The sequence below is a fragment of the Lissotriton helveticus genome, chromosome 11 (assembly GCF_964261635.1).
Source record: "Lissotriton helveticus chromosome 11, aLisHel1.1, whole genome shotgun sequence".
Lineage (NCBI taxonomy): Eukaryota > Metazoa > Chordata > Amphibia > Caudata > Salamandridae > Lissotriton > Lissotriton helveticus.
Genome location: NC_136072.1, coordinates 799,763,240 through 799,777,193, shown reverse-complemented (window position 1 = coordinate 799,777,193; position 13,954 = coordinate 799,763,240). Strand labels below are relative to the sequence as shown.

Genomic DNA, 13,954 nt, shown 5'->3' with positions numbered 1-13,954 from the left:
TGGGTTGAATTGTTTTCACTACCCAATTGACTTCTGCACCCACCTCCCAACCTATGTCTTTTCCTACTACTACTTATTTGCATTCTTTTCATATCTTACCTGAACACTAGCAGATTAGAAGGTCGGAATTTGTGAATAATTCCTTTGTACAGTTTCAGCATCAATACCAGTTAGTAATGAACACCACTAATTGTTGGGTGTGTGGTCTTATGCCACATACTACAGATAGAGGTATTCCCTATTTGGTTCTGTCATTTAGTTACAATGGGTCTGTATGGGCATATCAGACGATGTTCATTTATGCCAACGAAGTCTATCCCTTGCGTTCCATGAAAGATAACTCAAGTAATAATGCCTTAGTGAAGGGAATAACGGATAATATTGACATCGATTCAGATACAGACTGAGTGGTTGCCTATGTAAGGGCAAAAGGAGGGTCTGAGGTTCTGTGAATTCTGAACCCATGGGTTCCATTTTGTGTATGGCAGCCATTTTGTTGTTGCCCTCACATAGGCCATGATTGTGGCTGAAACTAGTCTTTTAAGGACATGTAGACCTTAGCTTGAGTTCATGCTGACTCCTGTTTGACCTGAGTGAACTGACCCTGTTGCCTGAAGCTGACCTTGTTAAACCAGTTCCTGCCCTTTAGCTGATCAAGATTGAGGATCAAAGCACAGGACATTGTAGAGTTTGGTATGCACACACACACACCTTATTCTGCTTCTTATCTGTTTTCTGTTCCTTCTTTTATGGTCTGTTTATGATATGGGTTGTGGTCCTTTTATTATGGGTTTGTCCCGGCTTGTGTAAGAAGGAATGTTAGGCATTTTTTGCATGCTTGCAAAAGCTAGGACTGCCCCTTACTTGTATGCTGAAGTTTGTAACCCTAAACATATAAAAGGCCTCTGTTTTCTGTATTCCTCAGACTACCTCATTCCGTTGCTACGGCTTCTGTGTGACGTGGCCTCACTTATTACATTTAATAAAGATGTCTTTTCATATTTTCAGCTTCTGTGCCAAGTTCTTTTTTTATTAGTAAGTATTCCCTGAGAATGAAGATTTCAGTTCTTTAGGTCGGCGGCCGAAACGCTTTATGTGGACCTGTTTATGCTGTGAATAAACTCACCATCTCACCTGCTGCTCTGGTCTGTGCCTGTGTGTCTTTTGCTGCCTGCAACCACTATGGGAACTTCTGCTGATATATATATATATATATATATTTGACTTTTGGGGAATAAATAATTCAAGCACCGATACTGGGTCCGTGTCCTGTTTGCTGGCGGCAGCGCGTGATTGAAAACGTGGCGGCTGATCTGACAGGATTGTTGGATATATATATATATATATATATATATATATCCATGCTAGTGCTTGTCAAAATGCTCCAGCAATCTTTCAAACTCAAGAAAGAAATGGCATTCTGGGGCGGACAAAGATCAAGATTTGTCAATTTCATCCGGCCGCACCGGACAGGACGCGTTTCGGCTGCAGCGTTTTTTTGCTCTCCATGCCATTCCAGTTTGAACCCAGCCATATGCAAATCAGTCCTGACCCTGTGCCCCATGGGAACAGTCCAGCCCGAACTGTCAAGCCAGGTCCTCCCTGGACTGGAAACAAGCAACCTAGGACCGGTTTCGGGCTTTCAGCCCTCATCAGCCAGGATAGCTTGATTCCAGTGGCATGGAGGGCACGGGACTCACGTTTGAGCATACCCGTCACACTCGGGGTGACAAATGCAAACACAACAGTTGATGGACAGAATGCAGAACAATGTCATACATTCACCTCAGTACAGAGATCTGGGCCTAAATCCGTCGTTTTTTTGCTCACCATGCCATTCCAGTTTGAACCCAGCCATATGCATATATATACTCACACACCATTCCAGTTAAAGTAAATGTGACAACATAACACAATATTTTGAACGTTTACTTGTAAACTGTACTGATTTACGCATTTATTACTACACTGCAAAGGTGTTATTACCTCAGTAGAAAAGATCTGACTTAAGAAAACACTGCTTTATGCCAAACATAATGCATTCTAGAATCACTTTACCCAAGAAACCCTTTCACAAGTCCTAGTTTGTGTGAACTCATTTCGGTGCACAAGTGTAAACCCCTTTTGTTCTGTTTATGTTTAAACACCTTTGTTTATAACAATAGCAATAAAAAAACAGCATGGCAACCATACATTCAGATCCGCTGTCTGCAATGTATTTCCATTGCTGCGGGAGGGGAGGGGGTGATCCACTTGAGGTCCAGTATATTCATCATTATAGAAAAAAATCAGCATTCGACACAGTGTTTTACACATGTGTGTGGCCTGCTTGTCCTACAATGCATATATAATGGCACGCCAAGGGGCCTGTGTTTGAGAGAGACCTCCGAGAAGACCTTATAGCTATATATACGTAGTATTAAGGGCGTGCGGCATGGATACAGAAGCAACGAATAGACCCCGCGCATACAATCACACGCACTAATGAAGCTTTTACATTTGTGTACACATTCACCACTAAACCGGTGCATGTGACACCGATAACAACACCCTCCTCCGACCACCCCCTCCCCCGGTTTCCAATTCCAGCGGATTTAGGTGCTCTCGTCCGTGTTTTTGTCCGCCTCGCATCCTCTTAAAGCGTCCTCGCCTTTAATGGGGGAGGGACCCTCAGAGGCAGCGCTCGCAGCTGCTGCTATAAGAGGCGGGGAGGGCTGTGTGTGTTCCTGGGAGATGCACGGTCTGTGTGCAGCGGGCAGAAGACGACACTCGGTTCCCTCTGACAGGCATGGGCGGGAAGCGACTGTGATCACCGGAGCCTAGACCCTTCACCCGCCCCAAAGCCCTACCTCCCACACACCCACATTATCTGCCAGCCAGAGAGCCCGAGGCACAGGTAAGGATGAAGGTGCATTGTTACGGATGGGGGTGGGTCTCCGTCCTAGCACAGCAAAGGATGCTGCTGGTGAAGGCTGAGGTGCATTGGCAGAGCGGTGTTTGTGCCAGGGCTACAGTCTGGATCCGTGTTGTTTCAGGTCAGGGGGCACTGCCTTTCAATCAGGACTCCGGTGCTGTGGCCGAGCTGTGCGGGTTCTTGACCCGGAGCATCGGGGTAACACAGGTCAGGAATGAGAGGCAATGCCGAGCCGTGTCTGGGCCGCAGTGTAGGAGTATGAGCGGGGCTTCAGGTCGTGGCAGCGGGGCATCAGCAGGCGTCTGCTGGGCTCCAGCAGTGGCAACGCAGGGATGATTCAGGCTAGGACTGAGGTGCATTGGAAGAGCTGTGTTGGCCTTAGTTCTGAAACAGGAGGGAGTGATTTACTTTAAGATGAATTAACCTGCACTGACAGAACTGAATGGGGTCTCTTTAGGGACAACAAGGGCCAGTGCCGATCAGGATGGAGTTGTATATGCAGAGCTGTAGGAGGGTCCCGGTACTGCAGGGAGAACTGGTGTTCAGGATTGAGGTGGAGTTTAAGAGTTGTGTCTCCTAGAACTGCAACAGCATGGTCATTTCAGACATGAGGTGCATTGATGTCGGTATATGGGGCTCTTGTCACTGCATGATGAATGCATTGGTAGACCTGTTTGTAGACTACCGTGTGCTTCTGGAAGTCAGGGTTGGTGTGCATTGGCAGAGCTCTGCATGGTCTTTATGAACGGATTCGCAGGAGTAGTCGTGCAGTGATGTGCTGTTGTGCACAGGCAGAACTGTGCGTGACTCTTGTATTAGAATCGCATGGACAAACGCAGGTCAGGTCTGAGGTGCATTGTCAGAGCAGTGAATGGTTCGTCTGGCTTGAAGTGCTTGTGCACTACTGCAGGTAAGGGTTGATGTGTCTTGGCAGATCAGTGCAGGGTTCTTGTGGCTGGAAGTGCTTGTGCACTACTGCAGGTAAGGGTTGATGTGTCTTGGCAGATCAGTGCAGGGTTCTTGTGGCCGGAAGTGCACGTGCACTACTCCAGGTAAGGGTTGATGTGTCTTGGCAGAGAGTCCTTTGTTCGTGTGGCTGGAAGTGCACGTGCTCTACTGCAGGTAAGGGTTGACGTGTCTTGGCAGAGCAGTGCATGGTTCTTCTTGCGGCCAGAGTGCATGTGCACTACTGCAGGTAAGGGCTGATGTGTCTACTCTTGGCACAGCAGTGCATGGTTCTTGTGGCCGGAAGTGCACATGCACTACTGCAGGTAACGGTTGATGTGTCTTAGCTGAGCAGTGCATGGTTCCTGTGGCTGGAAGTGCATGTGCACTGTCTACTGCAGGTAAAGGCTGATGTGTCTTAACTGAGCAGTGCACGGTTCTTGTGGCCAATAGTGAATGTGCCCTACTGCAGGTAAGGGTTGATGTGTCTTAGCTGAGCAATGCATGGTTCTTGCGGCCAGAGTGCATGTGCACTACTGCAGGTAAGGGCTGATGTGTCTTGGCACAGCAGTGCATGGTTCTTGTGGCCGGAAGAGCATGTGCACTACTGCAGGTAATGGTTGATGTGTCTTAGCTGAGCAGTGCATGGTTCTTGTGGCCAATAGTGCATGTGCCCTACTGCAGGTAAGGGTTGATGTGTCTTAGCTGAGCAGTGCATGGTTCTTGTGGCTGCAAGTGCATGTGCCCTACTGCAGGTAAGGGTTGATGTGTCTTAGCTGAGCAATGCATGGTTCTTGTGGCTGCAAGTGCATGTGCACTACTCTAGGTAACGGCTAGGGCGCTCGACCTCGGACCTGGGGAACTGGGTTCAAGTCTCGGTAATGACGCTAAAACATCCTGTGACTCTGGGCAAATCACTTAATCTCCCCGTGCCTAACAAAAATGAATGTGTCCTTATGTAACGTAACCGGTGCTATGTAAAGCGCTCTGATACCCGATTCTGGTCAAGTTCGCGCTATATAAAACTCTGAAGAAAAAAAAATGACGTGTCTTAGCAGAGCAGTGCATGGTTCTTGCGGCCAGAGTGCATGTGCACTACTGCAGGTAAGGGCTGATGCGTCTTGGCAGAGGAGTGTATGGTTCTTGTGGCCAGAAGTGCATGTGCACTACTGCCGGTAAGGGTTGATGTGTCTTGGCAGAGCAGTATGGTTCTTGTGGCCGGAAGTGTATGTGCACTACTTCAGATAAGGGTTGATGTGTCTTAGCTGAGCAGTGCATGGTTCTTGTGGCTGGAAGTGCATGTGCACTACTGTCGTTAAGGGTTGATGTGTCTTAGCTGAGCAGTGCATGGTTCTTGTGGCTGGAAGTGCATGTGCACTACTCCAGGTAAGGGTTGATGTGTCTTAGCTGAGCAGTGCATGGTTCTTGTGGCTGGAAGTGCATGTGCACTACTCCAGGTAAGGGTTGATGTGTCTTAGCTGAGCAGTGCATGGTTCTTGTGGCAGGAAGTGCATGTGCACTACTCCAGGTAAGGGATGATGTACCTTGGCAGAGCAGTGCATGGTTCTTGTGGCCGGAACTGTATGTGCACTACTGCAGATAAGGGTTGATGTGTCTTGGCAGAGCAGTGCATGGTTCTTGTGTCTGGAAGTGCACGTGCACTACTGCAGGTAACGGTTGATGTGTCTTAGCTGAGCAGTGCATGGTTCTTGTGGCCGGAAGAGCATGTGTACTACTGCAGGTAATGGTTGATGTGTCTTAGCAGAGCAGTGCATGGTTCCTGTGGCTGGAAGTGCATGTGCACTACTGACGGTAAGGGTTGATGTGTCTTGGCAGAGCAGTGCATGGTTCTTGTGGCCGGAAGTGCATCTGCACTACTGCAGGTAAAAGTTGATGTGTCTTAGCTGAGCAGTGCATGGTTCTTGTGGCCCGTAGTGCATGTGCCCTACTGCAGGTAAGGGTTGATGTGTCTTAGCTGAGCAATGCATGGTTCTTGTGGCTGGAAGTGCATGTGCACTACTCTAGGTAACGGCTAGGGCGCTCGACCTGGGGAACTGGGTTCAAGTCTCGGTAATGACGCTAAAACAACCTGTGATTCTGGGCAAATCACTTAATCTCCCCGTGCCTAAAAAAATCGAATGTGTGTCCTCATGTAACCTACTATACCTACTGTACAGGCTTCATCTCCTAGCCCTCACGGCCCTTGTATCCCTAAATCTAGCGTACAGAATTCCACCGACACTGGTGCGGAGGTGTTGAGAACAGAGAATTTCAGAATTGCACAAGCATTTCAAGAGCCCCAAGGTCCATTATTAAATGCAAGCTGTCCGGCAGTCTCGGCTTCTCCCGGTATACAGGTTTCAAGTAGCCTGAGTGTTGGCAATAAAGAAATCCCCGCTATTCCAATTATTCGGAACGGAGTCCCTGTCGTCAATCTATTTAATTCAGGGAAGGAGCAAGGTATCGTTCAACAGGCTGATCCTCTGAGGAGTCATGGACCGGTTATGAGAGCTGGGGTTCAGACACCTCCCCATCACTCGGAGGAGGTGGAGGTGGAAGAGGTGGAGTTGAGAGATTCTCCCTCTGGTACAATCCTCCCAACGGCTTTGTTCTCTCTGCAAACCGATCTAAGTTCCGAGGCTAGTACGGATCCAAGGGTAGAGACAACTGGGGCCTTCCAAATGAGCATTAAAGATCTGCTCAATCTGATCCTAGAGGAAGTTTGTGACTTAAAAAAGGTACAGAAAGCGGAACTGGCCTCCCTCAGTCTGCGTCTCGAAAAGATTGAGAACACAATGGGGAGCTTTCCTACTAGACTGCAAGAGGCTGAGGATAGAATCTCGGTATTAGAGGATCAGTTGTCCACTGTCATGAAGGAGGTCAAAATAGCGGCCAAAGGTAAACAGACATTGGAAACTAAGGTGGAAGAATTTGAAAACCACTCCCGTAGGTCTAATCTTCGTTTAGTTAGAGTACCCGAGGGGGGGGGAAGGCTCTCAGACTCTGAGTTGGGTAAGTACCTTTATTAAACAAAAGGTCATGCCGGACTACCAAGGGGACCTCACGATTACAAGAGCTCATCGTGTCCCGGTGCAACCATTCCCCAACTCGACACTTCCACGCACGATCCTGATTGATTTTGCCGATTTTCGACTAAAAGAAGCAGTTTTAACAAAAGCCATACAACAAAGGAAATTTGCTGTTAATGAGACTACAAAATGTCGTATCTTTTCTGACATGTCAGCTGTCACGGCACGCCGCAGGAAAGAATTTGTTAAAATGCTGCAACTATTCAAGGCAAAAGGGACACAAGCATCAATTGCCCAGCAATCCAAGCTAAGAGTTCTAGTAAAAGGGAAGTTCTTTATGTTTACAGACGTAGAGGAAGCTCAGGGGTTTTTGGAGGGCATTTCTTTAGAATCTAACGATAGAAAGGTCTAACGTGGTGGTGGTGAGCCAAGGAATTAGCTTAATCTCTAAACTTTATTATTAAGATGCAGGGGTTGACAAAGTGGATATGGTTCACTAATCTAGTGCGCCAGATCAGATACTTTATGCTTAACTGATCGATTAGGGATGATTGAATATCGGAGTCAAAGGTCAAGATTGACTGTTTTGGTGTTAGAGGGAGCAAGTTGGCTCCCGAGCCCAGCAAAGTTTCTTAAAATGGTTGATCATAGCCTAGTATATAGTGAGGGTGAGATTGAATATTGGGTTGAGTAGGTTGAAAAATGATGGTTAGTTGCAGAAGAGAAAGTGTGATTTACATTGCTGGGGGGGGCGGTAGTGAAGCGTACCAGGGTGTAGCAACATGACACCCGAATTGAGTTGGGGGAGGGGAAAGTGGAAGGTGTGGTGGAGGGGGGGGGAAGTCCACTTTTTTCGGGGGGTGGGGAGTGGTTGGCAAAGGGGAAAAAATTAAGCCGGTCGTTTGTTAATATTCTATTGCTTTTGTTTATTTGTTTCATCTGTTTCGCTAGAAAAGTCACTACTGTTTATGTATGGCTAATATGTCAACTTTAAAGGTCGTTTCTTTTAATGTTAACAGGCTTAATAACAAGAGAAAGATGCGTGCTATTGAAGCATGGGTAAAAACAGAAAATCCAGGGGTAATTCTTCTACAGGAAACCCATATTTCGACTATTAAGATCTCTGAATTTTCTATGTTTAGATCATGGGCAGGTTATAGGGGGTTCTCATCTTCTTCAGCATCCCATAGGGGGACCGGTTTTTTTATTAATAAAAATATACAAGCAGAGTATATTAACTCCGGTAGCGATCCATCTGGGAGGTGGTGCTGGGCCTCCTTTTCGTTTAGATCCAAACCTTGCCCTCTCACATTTGTGAGTTTTTATGCACCGGTAGAGGACAATATGAAACCCTATGAGGAACTTTTTCTAGCACTGATCAGGATATCAGGGGATTTAATTTTAGGAGGAGATTTTAATATTTTGATGGATCCACAGTTAGATTCTACAGTACAGGGGAAGAGGCAGACAAAGCCCAGATCTTTTGAGTTTTGAAGAATTATGAATCTATGTTGAATTGACTTGATCCATGGCGATTAGAGTTTCCATTTCAAAGGAAATACACGTGTGGATCTGGTTGGTTCTGTTCCTCCTCCCGTATTGATTTTTTTTTTATTTCCCAGGGGTTAGAGTTTTCTCACCAAAAATTTTTCTTTAATGCATTCTCAGACCACGCAATGCTGACATTGGAAATCCATCTGGGGAAAGGATTGACACTCCCCAAACGGTGGGTTTTCAATAAGCAGTATCTAAATGATAAAGAGTGGGTAAAGTTTATGGATTCAGAGATCAGACAATGTTTAAATCAGAACAGTCTTTCTGCTGCATCACATATAGTTTGGGATTCACTCAAAGCATTTGTGCGCAGGCTAATAATAGGCAAAGACGCAGCCATATCAAAGAAAGCTAGGCTGGAGAAGTTACAGCATGAAGACAAGATCCATGGCCTCAATGAGATATTTTTGAAAGATCCCTCTGTCTCTAATAAAAAACTTCTTGATCAGGCCAAACGTGAGCTCTGCTCTGCCTATAGCATCCAAAGTGAGATCTTTTTTCAACGCTTTCAACAGAAGGTGTATGAGGAAAGTAATTTCACAGGTAGGCTATTGACGTGGCAGGCCAAAGAGCAGGCTGCAGCAAATCAAATTAAAGCATTAAAATGCCCTTTAACAGCAGTACCCACAGAAGATCCCGGGATAATTGGGGACATCATGATGGCCCATTACGATTCTATCTATGGTAAATTACAAAGGGTTGATGACCAATTACTTGCTAAATTCCTTCAGGAAAATCCATCTTCAACTCTGTCTGAAATAGATAATCAATCTATGGCGAGCTCTTTTTCCTCGATAGAGCTGGAGGAAGTTGTAAAAAGTCTGGCGAATGGCAAGGCCTGTGGTCCAGACGGACTACCCACAGAATTTTTTAAGGTCTTTTCTAGGGCACTATCAGACTTTTTTTTAGCCCTGATTAATTTTTTTATTAGAAGGATGGTCAGTACCAGAATCTTTTAGGCAGGGGAACATCGTTAGTTTCCCAAAGAAGGGTAAGGATAAGATCGATCCTAGCTCGTATCATCCGATCACACTGCTGAATTCGGACTATAAATCATTCAAAACTTTTATCTTGTAGGTTCAATAGATTCGCAGCACAGTTTCGAGAACGGGTTTCTGGCTGATAGACAATTGGACACTAACACCCACTTTCTTGGAGAAGCCCTGGATTACTTTGAGGGTCAGAAGATTCCGGCTCTAGTCTTATTGACACAGAAAAGACCTTTGACCTTGTGGTCTGGGAGACATTATTTATGATTTTGCACTCTTTTAATATCCCATGGTCATTGATACTTTTAATTCAGAGCCTATATAAGAATGCAGTGGCTAATATAATTATCAATTCGGAAGTGGTAGGATCTATTAAAATTAAGTGAGGCACAAGGCAAGGGTGCCCTTTATCGCCGGTGCTATTCTCTTCCTTTATTGAACCCCTAGCAACAGCTATTCGGAACTGGGTCGATATTCGTCCTCCAATCACAGCAATGCCCAAAATAAAGCTGTACGCAGATGACATCTTGCTCTTAATTGAGCCAACAGTGGAGGTGCAATCCAAGGTCTTCAAGTTGTTTGAGGACTTTGAAGCTCTAGGGGGATATTGAATAAATAAAGGCAAGACGGAAGTTATACAGTGTGGGAGTGACAATATAAATTTACACCCTGATATTCGGGGCTCTGTTAACTCTAACGCAAAGATATATTTGGGAATATTTTTCTCCAATCTAATTGATGATCTATATAAATTAAACTTTGTTCCCCTAATAAAGAAAGTTAAAGGGCTGTTTTCCCGATGGAACTTACTTCCTTTGTCTATAATGGGACGTGTGGCTCTGATTAAAATGTCTGTTTTACCGTTATTTAATTTCCTGTTTGCCTCAATTCCGTGCACCTTATCAAGCTCTTTCTTTTCTCAGGCTGAGTTAATGTTTATAGCCTTTATTTGGGCAAAAAAGATCCCACGTCTAGCACTTAGCACTTTATATGAAGACTTGGATCAGGGTGGTTTAGCACTTCCCAATCTTAAAAGCTACTATGATGCGTACTTTGCACAATATTTATCGAGATTCAAGCCTGCACCACAAATACATTTTTTTACCAACTTTTTTATCAATCTTATGTGTCAGGGCAGCCAAATTTATTCTCCCTTGTTAATGTTTAGATCTCCAAAGCTGGTTCGCTACAAGAGCTTGCAATGGCTTTTTAAAAGAAGGCAGGCATTCTTTAAAAAATATTCCATTCCGGCAATTAACTCTGCTTCCGTGTTAGAAGAAATCCTCCCCCTTATAGGTGTTAGACAACCCAGATACCTGGCCGCAAAATGGGCGGAAGCGGGGTATGTTAAAAATGTTGATTTTATACAGGATGGTAACTAGGTGTCCAAAGTAGATATGCGCCAATCATTGACCAAGGATTTTATTCTAATGAACTCTTATGGCACTTTATTTAAATATCTTTCTGAAACAAGTGTCATCTCCTCTTTGGTTCAAAATCAGTTGGTGGAGGATCTTTTAGTTAAGGTATCAGACAGGAAGCCTGGTGCCTGGAAGAAATATTTGACCTCTGTAAGGGGGGTGGATGTTGAATCTAAAGCTTTAAGGAAATGGTCAGAGCAGGAAAATTGTTAAATCTCCCCCATATTTGGACCACTATCAACAGGTTAAATTTTTGCTCTTTAAGAGGGGCAAACTGGCGCAGGATGTTATTTTTTAGTAAATGGCTGCTGTATCGAACCCCAGTTGCCCTCGCAAAGATGTACCCCAATCAGTCTTCTCAATGCTTCCGATGTTTGAATTATCCTGTTGCCAATTGGTCACATATCATGCTCTGCTGTCCAAAGATTAATGTGTATTGGGTAGAGGTATTTAAGTATCTCGAAAAGGAATGTGATTTACAGTTGGAAGTAAATGACAGGTTAATTTTATTTGGCTTTGATCCGGATCTCCCTTTTGCAGATTCAGTGACTAGATTTTTGTACATAGCTATGGCAATTGCTAGGTCACTGGTTCTGCAAAATTGGCGTTCCGACTCAATTCCGTCAGCCTTGGAATGGGGGCAGAAGATGAGAAGGGTGAAGAAAAGTGAATATACCTACGCAGCAACAAATGGGTGACGTAAGAAATTTAATAAAACATGGGGTTCGAGCTTTGATTAAAGCAGAGGGAGTGGCCACAGTTGCTTGTTATATGGTGGAGGGGGGTATGAGATTTTAGACCTCGTTAATTGTCTATTTATATATTTATTGGGTGAATGTTTACAGGGGGCTTTTCATTGGGATATTTGTATATTTGTACCTGGCTAACTCTTTTGTATGAAATGTATAACAAGTACGTGATGTGGGATAGTGACTCGTTAGCGATTCATTGTGTTAAAACAGATTTTCATTGTTTGGTTTTTTGCTATGATATAATGCTGCAATATGTAAATGTTCATGTTTGACAAGCCTTGACTTCAATAAAAAAAATTAAAAAAAAAAAAGGTTGACTTGATGTGTCCCATTTTTCTCTTGCAGGGAATGTTGCACACCGGCCTGTACGGCTCTCCCTATTGGCTCCCAGACCGAGGGTCCCTAATCGCCCATGACCCTGGAGGAGTCCCATCCTCTCCTGCAGCATACGCCCTGCACCCCAACCCAGCTTATGGTATGACGTCCTTCTTTCTCTTCCTTCCATGCAAGGTTGACATTCTAGTCTAAGTGATTGGGGGCACTCATGTAGCCATCTGAGCATCCCTAAATTGATTCTAGTTACTGAGACTCGCCTTATTTGGTATGGCATTTCCTACCTTCAAATACCCAGATAAAAGATACAATGATTACAGCAAGATGGCCGTATTGTGTAATAATGAAAGACCTCTTTATAGCAGCAGAATTCTCATGAGAAATACTCACTGAAAATGGACTATTTCCCTGTGGCAGCAATGCAGGAAATAGAACATCTCGCCATAGAATACGGAAATGTGTCAGGCTATAAGTTAAACACCGCTAAAACACAAATTTTGTACCACAATGTGGGTGGTTTTAATGACCTAAGGGTATTGCCGGAGGTAACGTATTTGGGAGTCTTAATTAGAAGTTCGGCATCCGCGTTGGTTGAGGCTAACTGGCGGAAGTTGATTCATGGGGTCCGTAGGCAATTAGATCATTGTGAATGCTTGCATCTGTCACTAGTTGGCAGATGCAATGTTTTGAAGATGATGTTCTTGCCAAAAATATCATTTTTTTTTTGATGTGTTCCATTGGAGGTGGCTCGCACTCATTTGGCACAATTCCAGTCTCTGTGTATGAATTTCATATGGGCACGCGGGAAAGCCCGCAGAGCAATGCGATACATGGTACTACCTAGAGCTGTTGGGGGGGGGGGGGCCGTGCCGGATTTTACCCTTTATTATTACGCATGTATGCTTCAGCATATGAACATATTGCTTACGTGGGTAGCCCCAAAAGAGGCCGCTGAGTCTCCTTCTATATACCAGATGCTGTTGGGATCTGATGCAAAAAGTTGTCTGTTCATAAGCTTAGATTGGAGTTACTACAAGCGCACAAGATTTAAGATCGTGATAGCTGCTTGGAAAGTGTGGAAAGCTATTAAGAAAATGTTTGTGGTAGAAAAAGTCTCTTGGTATACCCCATTAACAGCCACTCCCTTTTTTCCGAGTGTATTTTGGGATAGGACTGTTCATAATTGGCGGAGCAAAGGTATAAGAATTGTCGGGGATCTGTATACGGAAGGGGGACTTAAATCGTTTGATCAGATTAATGCGCAATATCATGTTCCACGGGCGGATTTTTTAAAATACTTACAAATTAGAGACTTTTTGTTTAAAGCCCGCTGGAACATACAGACTCACCCCCTTATAGAGGCTATTAGAAAGGCAGCAAGAATTGGGGCATTGTATACTCTTATGTTAGAAACCAAACCTAATGATTTGGATGAACACATCCGTAAATGGGAGAGCAGGCTCGGCTGCTCTGATATACATCTGGAGACTTCCATTGAATTAGCTAGCCGATTATTTATGTCTGCTAATTTATCTGCTCAACACTACAAAACTATATTCTATCTGTATCTTACACCTAGCAAAATCGCTAAATGGGCCGGAGGACAGGAGGGGAAATGTTTTTGTTGCGGCAACCCAGATGCAGATGTAGTGCACATTTTCTGTACATGTCCGCAATTAAATAAACTACAGGAGCATGTAGATAAATTTTTAACAGCGATTATGGGAGTTCCTATAGACCTATCACCTATGCAGAATTTGTTGGGTGTAGAGATGAGTGGAAATGCAGAAATGTACCCAGGAACGCTATGTATTTAATCTTTTTAGCCTCAGCGGTGCTAAGACTGTGTATCGCTTCATGTTGGTTACACAAGGATGCCCCATCCTTCGATGCGTGGAGGGCTAGGTTTTTGGCAAAGTTCAATATAGAGTATAGCCTATATGCTCTTAAAGGTAGGTGGAAACGGGCCGGCTGATCTGGGGTCCAGTTCTATCTTATTTGGATATGGATATGTAAT

General features: G+C 44.5%; 1 protein-coding gene across 4 annotated transcripts in view; it reads left to right on the top strand.

Moving 5' to 3' along the window:
* The window catches only part of LOC144791964 (protein transport protein Sec24C-like), a 336,072-nt gene that overhangs the window by 140,501 nt on the left and 181,617 nt on the right, over positions 1-13,954 (top strand). For 3 of the 4 annotated variants that reach the window (XM_078666821.1, XM_078666819.1, XM_078666820.1), the window contains one exon: positions 11,950-12,079. In XM_078666821.1, coding sequence (XP_078522947.1) covers positions 11,950-12,079 — 130 coding nt within the window. Of the gene's footprint in view, positions 1-2,741; positions 2,897-11,949; positions 12,080-13,954 lie in introns of those variants that run through there. The other variant, XM_078666822.1, reaches the window with a different exon arrangement.